Source organism: Cygnus olor, chromosome 19, assembly GCF_009769625.2.
Source record: "Cygnus olor isolate bCygOlo1 chromosome 19, bCygOlo1.pri.v2, whole genome shotgun sequence".
NCBI classification, from domain to species: domain Eukaryota; kingdom Metazoa; phylum Chordata; class Aves; order Anseriformes; family Anatidae; genus Cygnus; species Cygnus olor.
In genome coordinates this window covers 9,646,151-9,665,327 of record NC_049187.1, presented here as the reverse complement: position 1 = coordinate 9,665,327, position 19,177 = coordinate 9,646,151, and the positions used below count along the sequence as shown (strand labels likewise).

Genomic DNA, 19,177 nt, shown 5'->3' with positions numbered 1-19,177 from the left:
AAAAAGCTTATTTTTTCCTGTCAGGCTTATTATACCACCATATCTGCTGCAGCCCCACTGCTTCACAGCTGCGCTTTTGATAAGTATCACACACTTTCCCTTTGCTGTTTTGCCTTGTCCTGGATGGAAGCTTGCTATGGACTAAATCATGAGCAGACGAATCTGCAGGGAGACACAGTCATGGTTTATGAAGATTGTAGAGACTAGCAGGGCATCGGTTCCCCAGCAGTTTGCCTCTCAGGAGCTCTTTAGCACGGAAAAGCCACTGAGAGATGGCAAATAGGACAAACCCCAAGCAAGTATCCTACATAGCTTTAACTACGATATTGCCAAAGTGTTTTGGTTTTGCAGGATGTAGAGAAGTCTTGCCATGTTAGTCGGTGACTTTTACTGCAGATGGACAATTAGAAGATCTAAACTTCACAGGGACAAAGAATACTCATTGAGTGAGGAAGGTAACAGCTGACTTCTATCCCACCAAACAGAAAGGATTTCAGCAGCCTCTTTCATGTGAGATTGTCTTCTCTGTGGGCCTGACATGAGACTCTGGAGAACTAGGACTTGTGTCATCTTGATCAGAAAAGTCCTTCGTTTGGTCACACAATTCTATTTCTAGGTACAGAGATGGCTGTTCTCACTCTTGCAGAAACCATTTCAAATATTTAAGTTGAGTAGCACTACGTGCACCCAAAATTGCATTCTCTGTATGCCATTCTCTGTGTTCCTTACTTCCCTGGGTAACACTGGACAATGCTGGAGTAGTGTGAGGAAGAGAGTTCACTTTGGGCTCCCAGTTCAGGAGCACTCCCGTCAGACTTACCTAACCAGAAGTGCAAGTCGTACTGGAGGTTCCCATTCCTCTGCTTGATGGTGTTTAGCACCAGATAGGAATCCCCTGTGAAGAAGTCTCCATACAGATTTTTTGGCACTGGTACCAAATCAAATTTCTCAATCCTCCAAATCTGAAGGCCAGGCTCCTTCCCAGCCTTGGAAAACTCAGCGTGTTCCACCATGCTGACAGGCTAGGGGCAGGACAGAGAATGTTATTCAGTACACACAGTACAAGGAAGCCCTTGTTTAAATTATATTGCTTCTGATCTCTTAACTATTGTTCCAGGCAACAAGGGGAGAGTTTCTTTTTCTTTTTTTTTTCCTCTTGCACTGAACTGTGCAAATAAATAAAATCTTTCTTAAATGATCACTGTTACTTTTCACTTCCAATCAGCTCTACTTTCTGGCTTATCCCTGACACCCTGACTTATTCTTTCCTAGACTCTCTTTTCTCTGTTTTTTTTTTTTTTGGTCTACTTTTCCTGGTTTTACTTTATGTATTTTCTATACTAATTTATAACTTTTCAGTTATAAGCAAAAGTCAAGTCCCCTTACTATTATTTTCAATGCATGAGGTCCAAGACCGCAAGAAATAAACTTATCACTACACATTGTGCATCTTGCACAATTATTTATCATTACTTACACCTTGTGTAATCTTATCCAGCTTGTATTATTATTGTGTAATCTTATCCAGCTCTCACTGGAAAATGTTGTGAATATCATCAAAGAGTTAGATAATTAACAAGTTTCTTATATACCTTCCATTTATAATCGTGGGACACGTTACTTCAGTATTTCTGTGCAGCTGTTCCGTTTCAGGAATTACATATACTGTACATAACATCCTGTCCTAAGGACACTGCAATTCTGCTTTAATATGTGTTTTTTCATGTTAATATAATCTGTTAGTAATATGCAATCCATTCTTTTAAAAAACATAATGAACACTTTCATATAGCTATATTTTTAAACAATTCACTTTTGTAATACTGAAAGGAAATAGAACATTTCTGTAGCACCAGTAAAGGAAGTTTGTCTGTATATTACTGCATGCCTTTAAGTGGTATCAGATAACAGGGAAGAAAAAATTAAAAGGTTATATTAGAAGCATACAGTATTTTGATAAAGAAGACAGTTCACAGTAGCTGATGGACAAGAGTACAATACGTCAGCTTCCAAGGCAGAAATAAAGAATGTTACAAACTAGAAAGCAAAACAGCAAGTTAGCTACTGAAGTGATTCCTAAGCTGAAATCAGGTATCAAACAGGCAGAGATGGAAAACAGCGAACTTCCACGTTCTGATTCCAGTCATCCTGAGAATTGCTCCCAAATCCCCACTATAAAATTGGACAAGCTCCTTAGAAAGAGTTAGAAAACAGTGTGACTCTTAGAAGTAATCAAAAACCAAAAGTTTTCCAATGTTTAATTGTGGCGTTAGGCACTTACCACAGCTGAAAGCACAACAGCTGCTGTAACAACATATCCAAGCCCTGCAACAGACATGGAGCTAACACAGTTCAGCTTCAGAGCCATTGTGCAAAAAATGGTGAGGAAAACATAACCGAAGTCCTGTCTGCCCATTTCTAACAGCAAATGGGCTTCTCCCTTCTCCTGCAGAAGCTGTAGGGAGTCCCAGCTCCCTCCTCCTCCTCCCGCAATTGAAGGCACACTGCAGGAGCCAATCTTTTATCACAGACAAACACACCCACCCCCTCAGCACCATAGGGGCGTAACGTGTTTGTGCACAGACCTCTTGGAAATCTCAGAGACTCTTTCAGCCACTTACAGATGCTTAATCCCAGCAGGCAATAACTCAAGACAATATGCTATCCATTACAGCTGACGGTGCGATTATGTCCAAACAAGCGAAATATCTGGTCATAAGGCCAATAAGAGAGGAAGAAATTAAGAGATGTCAACAACAAAGGCAACATTTTGTCTGCTGAAAAACTGCGAATAAATGGAAAGTTGACGAGATGCAGAGGAACAGAAAGGGTGTTCCAGATGGCAAGGGCTGCAGAGAAAAAGATTTTGAAAATGAGAAAAAGAACAGAGAACCACTAAAAGTATACATCTGAATGACCCGAGCATGGAGGGAATATGCCTTCATCTCTCTGAACTTGCCAGAGGAGAAAGAAGCAAAATTCAGCACATGTTTTGTGAGTCTTGCACCTGAATGCAACATCTATACAAGCCTCTATCAGAGGAACGCAAGCCGGAGAGGGCTGATACGGACCCCTGTATTTCAGCTCATGGTGTTAGCAAAAGGACGTTAGTGGTCTGGTGGGTGAGAGAACAAGAGCTACCTCAGTAATTCCACAACCAAATATTACTGAGGGTGTAGTAAGACCCCCGTGGCAGGACTGTAACAGCCATCAATCCTGTTCAGTCCAACGGAAGTACAACATAGCATGGTGGACTGCAGCGTGCCGATGATCTGCCACCAAGGACAGACAGCAAGGAGCTTGTTCTTCTGCCTGCCCTACACTTCAACGACTCAATTCACCACGTTCCCAGTACGTACACTGCACAGAACAGCCTGTGTCCCACCTCCAGCCATGGCACCCCACGTGCAGAGCAGCCCCGTGCTCGTCCCAGGTGCTGGGGTGGCTCCCGAGGTGCGAGCAGTGTCTGTGGTGCTGAGACCTGCTGCAGGCACGCTCCGGGCTGCGTGCCCACGGACATCCTGGAAGGCCAAACAAGAAAGACAGGAGGAATGCAACTACTGCCTTGGTGTCGTTATGCCACTGGTTATTCTTTTGCTTTTAGTGCACCCAGAGAAGAATTACTGACAGTCTGAGGTTCCTCCTTTCAAAAGCTCTCAAAAGATGCTTAAATAAGGGACCAGTGCTCCACCTGCTTGAGTCCACAACAAGACTTCCAGGATGGAAAGATCAGACCCCTCTTTGTATGTGCCTTCTCCTCTCTCCTTGAGAATTCTTTCTCTCTCTCTCTCTCATCCAAGCTAATGCATTTTGTTCTGAAATTTCAAGTTGGCAAACTCTGTTTTAGTTAATGTACCTTTGTAAATCTCACTGCAAATTCTCAAACTGCAACAGATAATCAAAACAATGTCTTAGTCTTGCTGGTATTTCTGATCTCTGCAAAGGAAATTCAGTGTCAGAGGTCCAAAAACTGGTGAAACGACTTTGGAAGCCTAACAGTGTACTGGGTCAGCCCTAGTGTTCCGAGGAAGTCAGCTGTGAATGGCTCCTGCAGCTGCAGCATACCCAAACCAAGACGACCCGATTGCAAAACATTAGAAAGAGGTGAGTCCCTTCCAAATGGAAAAATACTTTGGACTTTTTATTAATAAATGTCTGGATAGAGCCACGCTTTGATAAACTTCACAGACTGAAGGCAAAGAGACCTAGGATCATCTTCATTGTTAGCATCCCATTTCAGGGTAAATTCAAATCCCCAAATATATGCCTGTAAGGATATACAATATGCTGGGGGGGTTGGGGAGAGGAATGGATGTGGTCTTTTAATCAACTTGGCATTTTATAAGTTTTGCTGTGAGTCCAAGCTTGTCTTGTCAATTAGCTGCAGAATGTAAATGTAGGCAAAAGAAGGAAAGAGGGCTATATTGAATAAATTGTATATTATCATATTCCTTGGTAAAGATTCAGCTGAAGCATGTCAGAAGGGAATAAGGGCAACATACTTGACCAGCTGGTATGGCTCATTACTCTGTCAGCAAATGTGGCATTGTTAAATCAAGCCACAGAAATCTGTGCTCTGGATGTCTGATCGACGGCATGTGCCAGATGAGGTTGCCAGGACCATACTGAAAAGGATGTCTTGCTGGAGACGTGGGAAAAAAGGCAAATTTCAAGCTGATGTTAATAAAAGTGTCCAGCTTAGTCACAGAAGTGGTGCTGTGCAGAGCCAGCATCTTATGCAAAAGAAAATTATTTAAGGAAAACAAGGAAAGGGCTTGAAATACGGGATTTCAGCGCAGATGGATCATCTAAGTGACACTTGGCCGCAGGGTGATAAAAACAAGAACTTAAGAAGTCCAATGTTTTGAGCAAGCAGTGGAAGACAACAGCTTGTTATGGTATCCAGATGTGCAGTTAACGCAATCGTCACAGGTCTGTCTGAGAAGGGCTTCTGATGGAGAATGGCCTACAGAAATAATTGCGGGGCTGCACGTCCTATTTGCCACACAGCGTGCGAGACCTGGTGTGCCAGGGAAGCAGACGCTGCCCGAAAGTCTACGTGTGTCTCTCACAGACCAACAGCAGAATTTAGAGATTGCTTCTTCAAGAAATTTTTAAATGATTTTTTTTTCCAGAAGCTGGAAGCTGCTTGCTTCAAAAGAAAGGCCAGGAAAGCCGGAGGCACCCTCTGGTCTCTCCGCCCAGCAAACGTGCCATTCCAGCCCATGCTCCCCATCACTGCACTGCGAGAGGCCCGACAGCTGGGATTCCACCACCACCTCTCAGGGACTCTTTATTCTTTCCTGATACCCAGACCAAAATCCCTTTCTTATTTCCATCCTGGAACTTATAAGAAACAGTTCTCTTTGCCTGCCTCCCTCCCTAAATACTCCCATTTATGCTCCTCACGTTAATCTCTGTGCCTGTGCCTCCCACTCCCCTGTCGCAGTGGCTCTGTGCCCTCACAAATTGATGCCATCAGCATTTTCACTGTTTGTCTTTACTCCCCTCTGAATTTGTTCCTGACACGAAGGTGCCCGGTTCTTCAGCGGGGCCCCTGCCCTACACAGAAAGGAACAGCCTGTTCCATTTCAAGACATACCTGTGAGCCCAGAACCTCTTATTCTGTGTCCCATCACACAGCAACACCCATTAGTGGCAACAATTAATGCCTGGCTCCTCCACATCAAATAAACTGTCACATCTTCACACCTACCACCATTTAAAGCGTGTAATGATGCTACCTAAAGAATCTTTCTGTGAGACGACATCATCCAATCTCATGGAATAAAAGAAGAGGAGAAAAGTCTTCATTCTGTCAGGCTCCAGGCTGGTTCCTCCTCAACCTCAAACATTCGGAGCAGCTCACCACAGCTGCAGGAATGCATGCACTCAGACAAAACATTCTCTGACTTCTGGCATTGCCAGAGCATTTCAGACCACAAAATGTGCAAGGCAGTAATACTTTAATAATTAAAAATTTACTGAAGTGAGATTAAATACACAGGATCGGGAATAAATATTTAGTAGCCAGTTCCTCTGCATGACATAGCAAATATTAGCACACAGGGCTTTCCTCACCACACTTTGTACTCTGACATTTCTAAGACTGCAAAGAGCACATATATTTTTAAGCCATTCAGTGAAGCTTTTGGAGGCTTTTTTTCTGAATACTTACTGAATATGGGCAGTTGGAAAAAAAGAGGTGGAAAATTGCTGGTAAAATAGTCGATAAAAAAAAAGAAATAAGGGCAGTGGTTCGTTTAATAGCTTCAGCTGTAAAGAGGTCTGTGTGTTGCAAAGGAAGAGATATTTTAAGTATTTACATGACACACAGAGACCCAGAGGTCTGATCGCTATGTTCATAGCATCCTGGTTTAACAGAAATGGTGCTTGTGAGGGTGCTTATTTTTGTTCAGCTGACAATGCATCAGAAGGAGGACTCCGGCTAACCTTCGAAAAAAAACCCACTGTTGAACAGTTTGCTCTCCTTGTAACTTTTACCCAGTAACTGACCACTTACAAGAGAAAACCAAACATATATTTCTTTGAGATTTTTTTTTTTGAGCTACAGTTGAATTGTGGCAATTCACGCATGTCTATACCCACAAATACAGCAAGGACTTACCCGCACAGGGTGGCTGCTCAGGAAAGCTTGGCTGAATTAAATCAGACTGTGAAATAAGCAGTGGCAGGCCAGATCACCATGTGGTTGTTCTCATTTGCAACCCCAGTGTCCAGGTCATAACAGGTTCAGTTAATTTGTTTAAACTCGATGCGTAACAAGGCCCATACAGGAAGGTCTGCAGCCAACATAACATTACAACACCAAGTATGTAAAACACCTGCTGTGTAATTCTGGAATGATTCCTGCATTTCTAGTTGGCAAATGCAGTATATTTTATTTTGATGAATAATACTTACGCAGCATCAAGATAACTGTCAAGTACAGTCTGAATTTCTAAAACGTGGGGAGAACAGGAGATCTTAGTAGAGTTTCTATCCACACAGCATTCATGCTTCAAAAATGCTTCTTGTGCACCAGTCCTCGCTGTACCTTGGAGGCAAGAGGTTGCATTTCCACCCAGCTAATATTTTTATTTTCTTCTACTTATTTGTGAAAAATTGCCCGGAGACTATGGATTGCTACAAAGAAATAATAATATATCTCCTCAGGAAAAGCAAGACTCCCTTGCCTCATAGAATTCCACACCTCCTATACAGAAGAAGTAAATCACCACCACATTTCTGCAGCAACAACAGAGGACTGAGTCTCTGTTTTGCAGGGACCAAAGTTGTGCTGCTAGCATGTTCAATCCTAATAAAATCAGCTGGTTGTACGTGCGACAGTAACACTGCCGAGCAAGAGCTGCATCCTGCAGATCACTGAGAATGTCACTGAGCAGATCAAACATACCCAAAATCACATTGTTTGCTTGCTTCAGGTACAGCTGTTGCTACACTTTATAGAGAGTCTACACTTCCTGACTACCCACGCAGCCATTTCTTTTCTCTCCGATCCTTTGCAAACCCATAAAACCTCTGAAGAATTTATGAAGATTGTTAGATTGAATGTTACAGAATCATTCAAGTTCTGACAATAAGAAATTCAAGACATGACACTGCATGAAGTAGAGAAAGGAAGGCAGTTCAGCGCAGTATTAACAGCTGACAGTACATAGTGAAAACGGAAATACTTTTCTGTTCTTTATAGCCTCCTTGCCAAAATAGTATATATGACTAATTTTTCAGTAAGTTGCTGAAAATAAATCTGGTGGGACTTCAGCTTTGTTGCCAAGGTGACAAGCATTGAAAAATATCTAAAATGAGATATGAGATCAGCTTTCAGTCTCCTGACAGCGCTAAATTCATATACACATAATACTAAGAACAACCCCTTTCCTCCCATCCCTAGAAGAAGCTAGTAAACAAAGCTTCCATGAGACAAGGAAAACTGGCATGGAAGAGCCTCCTTCTACTCTAACCATAGTGACTCCATAAACTATTTCAATCTTCAAAGAGCAGCATGGTTAATGACAATCTTAACATCTAAATAGATGCAGCCAATCACAAATCCAAAAAGTTCAAAGTGGCATTGTCCCTTCTGCAGCTACCTCCTTGATTTAAAACATGCGTCTGATCCCAAGACGAACTCAAATCAAGCATCCAGGACACAAAGTACAGCATCATCTGCACAAATGGCAAAGTAGGTTTTTGCATTCAAAAGTTAAAATTCCTCCTAAACCACTTTAGCAAACCAGAACACCCAGATGATTTACGTATTGTTCACTTTTTCCAGCTGTTTGCTTGCATTATGAGTCATGTCAGCTCTATTCTGGTCTCTACCTTTTGAAAATGATCCACTCAGTAAACATAGAGGCTTCAGTCCAATGCACCAGGGCTGAAAACTTGGTGCATAGAAAAATACTGAAACCCCAGAAACACAAAAGCCTGAGTTTCTTCTCAGTTGCACTGATATGAATCAGGAGGAATATTACTTACATGGGAGAAACTCTTGGATAATATGCAGGTCTCCCATCTGATCGAAACACACCCAGAGAAAATCTGCTGATACAATCAACTGTTTAAAAGCCCTGCCTTAAGAGCATACATGGGAGCTGAATCATGCACTTAAACACACGCAGCATAGATAAGCGTGGACCGGTGGAAACTGCTGGCCGCTTTCCTTCTGTTGCGAGCAAAAATGAATCCTGAATTGTACTTAAACACAAATCATTGTTCAGTGCTGAAAACACGTCTCAAAGGAGCGTGTATATAGCCCATAAGACATAAACCAGTGCATTAAAACATGATTACAACCCCATGTTATGTCCCATAGACAGATCTGGCGGTGACAGCCAAAGCACATGCATGGAGACAGTGAGGAAATGCTCGTGGTCAGCTGCAGGGACATGACACAGATGTTCTCCCTCCAGCCACCATCTCCTGGCTGCGTACCCAGGAAGTGATCTGCAACTTTATGCAAGCCGTTTTCCTCCTGCAAACCAGCCAATACATTCCTCAGTAGCACAGAAGTCTGCTCAATTCATTACCATTAACCCAAAGAAGCAGAGAGCAATACGTTATTACTGGAGAAGACGGGATAGAAACCAGAAGAGACAGCCTCAAACGAATCCAAAAGGGAAGCGTGACGCACGGCCTTGCCCTCCCAGTGCAGCAGCAGGCCCAGGTGACCAGGTGAAGAGACTTGCAATAAGCCACTGCTACACGGACGGCAAGGATAAGGAGAAGTACATGCAAATACTAGGGTTGAGGATAAAGCAGCTGTGATTAAAAAGCACGTAGAGGGAACGTTGTGCGATGCCCTGCTGGTGCAGCACGGCACGTCTGAGTCCTGCCGCCAGCCTGCGAGGGGCCTGGCTGCTGGGGCAGTGCAGCCAGGGCAGCGCACAGGAGGGAGGCAGAAGCCAGCTCACCGAGCAGAGGCACTGAAATCAGCGTGCTTCTTCTGATCCTGGGATGTTGATTGGAACGTGAGCTGTGTCTGCTGCAGGTTTGCAGTTCCAGCATTTACCTGCTGACGGGCACAAGAGACGACCTAGAGCTGCCACGGCTGCTCCCTCCAGTCCCGTGCCCGGAGGCACAGCGCAGGCAGTCCTGCACGTCCCCACCTCCCTCCTCCTCGGGGCGCCAGGGACACGACTCCCCCATTTCACACTGCGGTCTGCCTCACAGACACCCACTTCCACGTAAATTGATGTAGAGCTACTAGAGTTCCCCTTTCAATTTTGCTATCAGTTCTCCTAACACATGCAGATGTGGTCACTGCATTAATGACCCTGGCTCGAGCAGACTGACTTCTCACGAAGACTGTTTTCTGTCCCAAAACCACAACGCCTGCGAGCACCACGGCCTTGGCAGGAGCACCGTGCATCATCCATCCCACGTGGCGTGCAGCCACAAGATGGCAATGCTATAAACAGGAACGCCAACATAATCCCTTCTTCCTCACAGGAGAGTGTTTACAGCTCTCCCTCTGGTGATTGACAGAAGTTTTTAAGTTTATTTTTAACGGGATTCAGGCTTTCGGTGGTGAGGAACCACAGGCGTTCTCAAGGAAGGCAGCCTGCAAGAAGGGAAAGTCCTAACGGCGACAGCTCTCCGCACCGCGGCCTCATCCAGCCCGAAAGATTCGGGATGATTCATTTCCTCCAGAGTTTTAAAGACGCTGTTTTGAATTGTAGATGTATTTTTACTGTGTGTGGAAACATTCAGTAAATAACATATGTTTAAACTTTGTTTTTGGATGGCATCCCATGGGCTGACTAGTTCCTAACACAAAGGGTTGTTTCTCCCTCCTCCAGTTGTGCTGGGACACCAGCTGAGAGCAGCCCCAGTTCTTCAGGTTCTCAGTGGGAGATGACTGAGGGGCAAAAGAGAAGAAGGGAAAGATCAAAACCACAGCCTGTAGTTGGAAAAGAACCCTGAAATGAGTAAAAGGAAAAAAAAAATCAGAGTCCAAACCATCTAACCCGTCAACATAGTCACCACTACGTCCCAAACTTTGACCAAAAAGAGCCAACAACTTGGTTTTAATAAAAAAAACCCACACCTCCAGCACGGCTGTTCTGGGCTGGCATTTCCACGGCACCTTACGCGGCTCCTGAGCCATGCTGAGCACCCCAGGAAAAAGCTGCTGGAGCTCTGTTCAACCCCACAAATGTCTGAGCTCTATTTAACCTTGCAAGTGCATCATCAGTGGATAATCGGGGATAAATACCTGGCAACCCTGCTGCTAGTTCAAGTGCTTACAGTGGAAGGCTCCTACTTCCTCTCCTAATTTTTCAGACCACACTTTTCCTCACCGAGCAGTTGGGAAGTACTGAAAGCTGACAGCTTATGAACAGCCTGATCTCATTTCGCCTCTGACAGGCCTTAACAGCGACACATTATCAAACCAGTTCTCTGCCGGTGCCCTAGATACACACCTGGATCAGCAGACTACGTACGCTGAGTGTCTGGCCAGCGATGGGCTTGTCGTACTGCAAGAAAAACACTGACTGCTGTGATCAGGCAAGTAGCAGCAGCACAGCTGTACCTGGAGGGTACGGACACACTGGTCCGTGTACAAAAGAGAGATCACCTCGCTGCGTGCCAAAGAGCTCATAAAAGGCCTGATGAATCTACCCTGGCAGCCAGTGAACTTTGGCTATCAGCGAGCAGAAGACTGAAGGATGTGGTGTAAATATGGGAAATGCGCCAACATCCAGGACTTCTTTGGAAGCAGACGTGGCAGAAGCATACCCTAGGAAATCTGGGCCTGCTGTGTACGCAGCCTGCGCAGACACTCCTACCACCCAGCTCATTTACTTTTATTTCCTTACTGAAAAACAAAATCATGGGAAGTCAGAAGACCTCTAACTACAGAAATACTGCACAGGTTTTGCAGTCTGCCTCGTGGTTTAGCAGCATCCCCGTTACTCCTGTTTGGTACAGGGGCAGGAAGCAACCAGCTGCCACTTATTTCTGTGGTGACAGCACTCTTGGTGGTAAATCCCCACAGTTGCTCCTAGGAGACAAATTCTTGACAGACTGGGCTCTGAAGAAAACCCAACTCTGGACTTCATTTCGGGCATCATAATGACACAGGCAGCAGTGCAGGCTAAAACCAGAAATTCTCTAATTTTTTACATTTGCATTAAGGCATTGTTTCTAGATGGACAGCCTAATTGCTGCGTAGCAATTTTAAAGAAAACAAAAGGGGTACTCTGCAGGCACAAAATTGGAATTATTGCTCAGGGGTAGAACTACAAGTGGAATCAAAAAGATAAGGTAAATTCACAAGGGAGGGGATGATTAGTGACTATTAAACAAGACAATCCGGATGCAACCTTCACTTCTGGAAATCCCTGATCATGACAGTTTTCAACTGCCAGAAGCCACAAGGATAGACCTAAGGAAATCTGCCCATGCAGACTTCTTTCTCTTCCTTTGCCCAACCATCTGCTAGGAGCTGCCATCAGAAAGGAGACACTGATGAATGAACCAGTGTGACAGCTTTTCTGCTCCCGCCCTGAGGGCTGTATCTGACTGCATTACCTTTTCGCATCGCCATTGTTTCGTGGAGCCTCCTGCAGAAAAATACTCTGCAGACTAACAAAACACGGGCTCTGTGGCTGTGCTCTATCCCCACCTAGTTTGTGTCCCATACTGGTAAAAGGGTTCCAGCCCGGCTTGTAGCTGAGAACCCTGGCAACTCCGTTCCTTATATGGGAACAGAATGAATCATCCAGAGCATTTCTTTCAAATTCCCTTAGTCTTCTTAGTGTCTGAAGTGATTAATTAATGATTAAGAGACTAAAACGACAAGGTCTTTAAGTAATGCTCAGAAGCAGAATAAACTACATGACAGAGGTACACAAAGCGATAAACTGCACACACACACACACACAAAAAAAACTTTTTTGCTTGATGTAATACCTCAGTGGCCTTTGAAAGCCACTGCACGAGGCATCTTTTGAGTCTTGAGTTTAAAATGATTCAAAACAGATTACAAGAGTACGTACAAAATAACAACATATACGGTTTTGGTTTCAGTTTTAATTTTTAGAAGCGACATCTAATACCTTGCTTAGAGCATCAGACAACTACTAATCAACAGAAGTATAACACACAACTTGCTGCTGACAAATTGCCCATTGCAGAATTTTCTGCCACTTCATGAAAAGCATTTGATAGCAATCAGGCAGAGACGTATTCAGAACTCAGTTATTCATACAGCAATTCCTAAGTGCAGTGAAAGTGAACAAAAAACAAGAACAGCTGCTTCTTCCTAGACAGTAGTTACTCATTGTGAGCACCCTACTTCATGTCTGTGCTTAACCATGTTCTGCTTTACTGCAACCAGCCTGCAACTTGATCACTTCAGCTCCTATTTAAAAAAGAAAAAAAAAAAAAAAAAAAAAAGGTGGGGAGAAAAAAACAACCCCCAAAATATTTCTTTTGGTGTCAGGATTCCAAATAAAAAGGGCGAAATAGGTAGTTTGCAGAGTCCCCTGTACCTATCCACCATCTCCCTTTATATACATGTTACTGAGTAACAACACTAATGTCTGAGTCTAGAATTAAACTGGAAAGTTTGTATTTGTAAAGCAAGTTAAAAGCTGATACAAATCCCCAGCACCAAATAAGTCACAGAGCTATTTTAAGAGCGGTTTAGTACCCACCAGGACACTGTAAAACAGCCAGCCTACCAGAAGTTCTTTTATCTGAACTCGGGGAAGCGTTGGCTCAGCACGGGTCTTTGAAAACAGCTAGCTGCTGCTTCTTGTACTGTACAAAGGCTCTTACCTTTTCTTTTTCCCAGAAGCAGCATCCCCCCCTCAGTGACACTGCTGGCCACACTGCTAACTCAAGCAGTGGCTGGACCAAAGTATATAAAGTATCTAGAAAAACTGCCTTGTAATGGAACATGTCAGGCAGCCAGCCTTTTAGCTGGAGCTGGCAGCAATCCCCGGTGGTAACGTTATCGGAACCATGAAACTGGATTGTGGAATGCTATCTCGCATCCCCGCTTTGGTGACAAAAGGAGCACTTTCACAGACAGGTTGGATTGGTGCCTGTAAAATCAAACTTGAAACTAACAGTAGCATTTTTGCTTTGTCACCCTTTAGACATTCAAAAGTAGCCAGAGATCGATTGCTGGTTCAATTTCCTTGCACTTTCCCCATAGCACTGGAATTTCATCAGGCTGAAGAAAGCGTCCATTCTTCTGCAGGCAGGAGATATTCTCCCAGGGACACCGAAGGTATCCACTGCTCACTAAAACGCATTGGTATCTAAACACTCAGACATCCACTGGAAAATCCCTCCGTGTATTCAAACACAAACCATTTAAGAAGCTGTCCATCCACCTATGCCACCGATGAGGTGTAACTGCAATCCCTACCCCATCTTCCTGCTGAATTCTAGTGAAATCCACGGAGCCTGACTTCTCGCTGCTTCAGCAAGCCAGTCCTGCGATGGGGCCCGTTGATGGTACAGATAAACTAACGCTGACACCCAGGGCTGGCGCACAAGCGCAGAGGACAGCATTCTCGTTATCCGCACTGGAGGTGAGCAGCACAGTACAACTCAGGGTGTGGGACCACACCTCGCAGGATGGCACAGCACAGGTGGAAGGCAGCTGCGGTGCCCGCAGCAGCCATCCTGCAGAGCAGACGTCAAACAGGGCTGGCTTCTGCTTCTCCCTGCTAGCTTATGGGTTAAAGTTAGATCTCTCAGCGCTCCCTAGTATGGATAACGGAATAAACTAGCTGATGAACAGTATGAGGGGAACCCTTTGCGACACCCAAGGTTGTGCAAGACCTGCTCCCAGTTACCCAGAGAACATTTCATTTGCCCAGGCGGATGTTACGTAGCATTTTGTAAAGTAGTTTGAGAAACCTGAGGGGTGAGAGATGCTTAAGAAACCTGTTTTACTGCAGAGCAGGAATACCCTAAGCTGAGCCATGCCATAAATCCAGCGAAGGAAACTTTTTTTGCTGATAAACTTGCGTCATGCAAAGTTGGTAGTGGAAAATTGAAGAATTGTAATGATCAGTATGAAAAAAGGAGACTTAGGGGAAACTGACGCTAGTGTCATCCTTGTTAGCAAAGTCGGATTTTTTACATCCAAAAGCAAGTAACATTCAAAGCAGTTTTATTCAGAGAGGATCTACTTACTAATGAGGCCTCCTTGAAACAAGTCATCCCCATAACTTTTTTTTTAAAAAACTCTTCCTAGGAAACATTTCAAATATGTTTTAAGTGTCTACATATTTGGAATTTCTGTTCAAACAGACTTTTCAAGCATTCCTTCCCCAGGCCGAGAACAAAGCGGCCGGCCCCCCGCTGCGCCCCCCGCCCCCTGCACGGCGCTTCTTCCTCGGGGGACGCGAACGGCACGGGGATTTCAGGAGGCGCCGTAAAACCGCGGCCGGCTCGGACGGGCAGCGCGACCCGGGGGCACCGCTCGGTGCCGGAGCCGCCCGGAGCCCGCCCGCCGCCCCCCGGCCCCCCGGCGGTGAGGGCTCCGCGGTTCCCCTCCGCCCAGGGGGGGCCGCGGGGAGGGGCAGCCCCCCCCCCCAGAGCCCCCCCCCCAGCGCCGTGTCCCCGCGGGGCTCCCGGGCCGGCCCTACCTGCTGCTGGCACTCGCGGCCGGGCGGGAGGCAGCTGCCGGGAGCGGGGCCGGGCCGGGCCGGGCAGGGCAGGGCAGCCCCGGGGGCGGGTTGCGGCGCGCCCCCGGCCCCGCCCCGGCTCCGCTCCGGCTCCGTCCCCGCCAGGGGGCGCGGCCCGGTGAGGGCCCTGCTCCGGCAGAGGCAGGGGCTGTGCCTTCAGCCCCGACAGCACGAGGAGAGGGCGGCACGGAGCCATCCCGGCGGGAGGGTCTGCACAATGGGCACTGGGAACGTGGGGCCAGCGCGGTGCCCTCGTGTCCCTTCTCCTCAGCTCCCTGCAGGCCGCCCGCCCTCGGCCTCCGCTCTGCTGCCAAAGGAACAAGGCGGCACTGAGCCCGCCGAACAAAGCCGCCCTTCACTCGGTGCCACGGGAGCCTTGGTGGCCTCGGCGCCCCGCGGCAAGGCAGCGGCGCTGCAGGAGTTCGTTCGCCACCAAAAACTGCACCGAGAAGTGCCAGGGCGAGGGGACAAAGCAGGAGGTGAAGGCGAACTCCGCCCTGAAGGAGCCTCCTGCAAATCTGCTCGAAGCCATGTCTGCGGCTTTTGGGCTGGGTGCACACGGGGCCGATGCCGCTGCCAGCGAGGCGGGAGCGCTGCGGGGCGATGCGCGGCGTGCCCCTGAACGCCCAGCTCACCTCTCGCCAGCTGTAGGTTGCTGCAGTTCCTTTCCCCGCTTCATGCTTCTCCGCGTTTCACTCGTGCCTTTAACTTGAGGGCTTGAAGCTATGCTGAGGTTCATTCTCTTCGCTGGACGTTACTGCTTTTTTCCTGGCCTTGTCCCTGTGCCATAAAAAAACCCAAGTCAGATTGATTGTTTTTTTCTGTTTAGCTGGGGTTTTGCTTGTGATGTGGAAAACTTTGCAGTAACTGGCAAGTATTTCACTGTTTCTTAATATATTGCTCCAAGATCTTCTAAATGGGTTTCCTTCTGCTACATCTCCCCACATCTCCAATTCCAGATATTGTTTTAATTATTTCTTTTATGAGATTTCTTCTTTGCTTTTATATACTTCACCCAAGTATCGGTATATCCATACAAAAGAATGTGTACAAGAAACCAGTAGTACAGTTCCCATATAGATTACATAGTCATTAATCAAACATAAATCACTGATACAGTGGCTTAATGAGCTGTAACTGCACATGCATGAGGACATGGATTTTATGGCTCATGTGCTTGGCGTCTGTCACACAGAGCAGATTCACTCCTCACGTGGTTGTGTTGGAACTCTAGAAAGGAAGACGATCCTTAAAATCAATCTGCTGTTAACCAGTGTTTGTGAGCTATCATATGCAGTAATACATACAAAAGTCATTGATATGTCCTCAGCATTACTCAGAAACAACTGAACTTTCTAACTTCTTGCATTTTGAAAGCAGTTTTTCCTACACACAACAAGGGAGTTGTGGGAAATGGCACAGGCTAGCAGGCACACCACAGACAGCTGTTGTTTTTCTCTCTCTACATCATGTCATCAGAGAGAAGCATTGTACGGAGACAGTGCCGCCCTGGCATTGGTTTTTACAAAAACAGTTTCTATGCCATCAACAATGCCTTCACTGGAATTGCAGGGAAATGGAACAATGACGGGGTTAATGACAAAAGCCAAGAGTAAATAATTCTCCTCTGTCATCGCCGTAGCTAAAGAATATTGCTGTTATCCTTTTGTTTTATGAGAACGTTATCATCTGGGATATTTTAGAAAGTCTAAAAACTATCTGCCATTTTGATTGTGCTATCTAGCAGAACTGTGCACAGCCAAGGCAGTACCAAGCCTTTCATTAAGTCAGGAATATACATTACAAAGTGGTACGAACACCACCGCACGGTCACACACGTTCTCTTTTCATAACTGCAATTATCTACCCGATGCTCTGCACCATGTCCACATCAAGCAGAGGTATATTTAGAGCTACAAAGCGGTAGGCTCATCAGTGCTAATCAGTGTGTGAAATTCTGCTTTTTTCAAAATGTGTTTTAATTCCAAGTGTAAACGTTTAATTCTGTTTTTAATTAAAAAAAGACATATTATAATGCATAATATGAATTGCATTTATACCACAATCATTACACAGCTAAAGCAGTTCTTTAATTGTCAGTCAAATATGATCAGCGTAAAATCATTCAACTTTTACAAAATGCTGTTCAATTTACTTACTTATTTTGAAAAAAATATATATATATTGTAATGTTTCCATGGAAATTTTAGGTCCCAGTTGCCACAACAAACATATTCAATTGCAAATGCAACTACTGCTGGGTTGTTGACCATATCAAAGAGTAATCTTGGCGTACTTAAACAGTTGAGATTGTTGCTTTACAGGAAGAAACCTCTTTCACTGCTGAGCCAGTGAGATGTGGGATTTTATCCCTAGTAGAATCAAGATAGTGTACTGATGTCAGGAAGAGCCTCGGGATTCGCCCCAACAGAAGGGCAGATACTTTGTGAGTGAGACAAATGATTGTCAGGTGTCAGCTCTGTGTTCTGTACCTGCAAGTACTACTACATAATTGTTCTTCATCCATTTGAAATTGGTGCACAAATATCTAAAGGTATTTGCTACTAGCTTCAATCATTGCTTTCTATTCTTGAGAAGCTCTGCATGGATCTAATCTTGATTTGTGCAAGACAATTGACTCACACATTGTTTCGCCACTTTTAAGATTTGGCCTATAAGTACGTTGTCAGATCAACCAGGAAAACCATACAACTTGCGTGTCTTTGAAAGGGTGATGTTGGTATTTTGCAGACAGTTCTGTTGCTGTAACAATGTGGGGTTTTTGGTGCCAAGATGTAAGCTCCGTGCTAAATGCTGCATGGAAGTTTGAATGCAGCATCAAATGTTAAGCTAAAGGAGAAGTAAACCAGACATCACAGTTCAAATGTGATCTCCTAAATAAGTCAAAGCCAGTGCAGCTCAGCTTTGTTTTCAGGATAAAAGGAGTCACGCTGAGCTCTGGCACTGTCAGCTGGAGCCGCTGCTGTATGTGCTTGAAAGTTGGTGTTGAATGAAAGGTGGGCAAAGGGATATGTTCCATTTCATACTTCCATTCACTGCCTTCAGTGATGTACAACATTAGCAGAGAGAATCTGGCTGATTTGCATCTACTTAACACCAGAATTACTGTTGGCACAAATATTCTTGTACTATTATTAAACTTAATTTGAAGCTTTGAGATTGTGTATGCGCAAATGAAAAAAAAAAAAAAAAAGATTTGGGGCTACCTATTTTCCAAGAGATGAAGGAACTAAAAAAAAGATAAAGAAGGAAGTAAGAAAAAAAAATGACCACAAAGACATTTCTGCAGACACCACAAAGCTGAAATGGTAAGATATGAAAGAAGAACCTAGAATCTTAAAATACAAGAAAGGACTGATTAGTCATTTCAGAGCAATACAGTGTTATGTGATCAACTCTCACAGAAGTATTATATATCAGAATAGTTCCTGAAATATCCCTTGCTGCTTCTTCTTTCTGTACTTGCCTACATAAACTTGAACACAGCCAGAAGAAGAAGCTGGGGTTTAAGGGCAGAAGAAAGACAGAGAAACCACATCTAAAGAAACATATGTTACTTTTGCTGCTATTTTATTGGCTGTATTTGTGATGTGAGAGTTTAAATTCTCACCATCTGGTCATTGTTACTTCTGGATAACTTAGATTTTCCTAACTATTGCTAACTACTGCTTTCATGTTGTCCTATAAATGCTTGCTGTGTTTTTCTTTTTCTGTTTTATTTTATTTTTTTTCCTTTAGTTGTGGTTTATGGATCATTTTTAATTTTTTTTTAACCGTACAAAGCAGTATTTCTTGTAGGTTAAGCAAACTTGTGTTAGCAATTCCAACATCGAGAACCCGTGTTATGACTTCACAGCAGCTGTTGTGACTGCAAATAAGGAACTAGTGACCAATTGTCTGACATTTCCTTAGTCTAAGTTGCTGACCTTTTACTCTATGCACAGTATTCCAGCCCATTTTTACCATGCATACAGAAC

General features: G+C 44.7%; 1 protein-coding gene across 6 annotated transcripts in view; it reads right to left on the bottom strand.

Moving 5' to 3' along the window:
• Positions 1 to 18,509, bottom strand: part of GSN (gelsolin) — a 30,101-nt gene extending 11,592 nt beyond the window's left edge. The window contains exons 1-3 of one of the 6 annotated variants that reach the window (XM_040531255.1): positions 15,141 to 15,335; positions 14,686 to 14,742; positions 821 to 1,022 (exon numbers count right to left, since the gene is read on the bottom strand). In XM_040531255.1, the coding sequence (XP_040387189.1) occupies positions 821 to 1,022; positions 14,686 to 14,718 (235 nt within the window). In that variant the 5' untranslated portion in view covers positions 14,719 to 14,742; positions 15,141 to 15,335. Of the gene's footprint in view, positions 1 to 820; positions 1,023 to 2,281; positions 2,554 to 13,311; positions 14,319 to 14,685; positions 14,743 to 15,140; positions 15,336 to 15,814 lie in introns of those variants that run through there. The other 5 variants (XM_040531254.1, XM_040531253.1, XM_040531250.1 and 2 more) reach the window with 5 other exon arrangements.
• Positions 18,510 to 19,177: the final 668 nt, after the last annotated feature.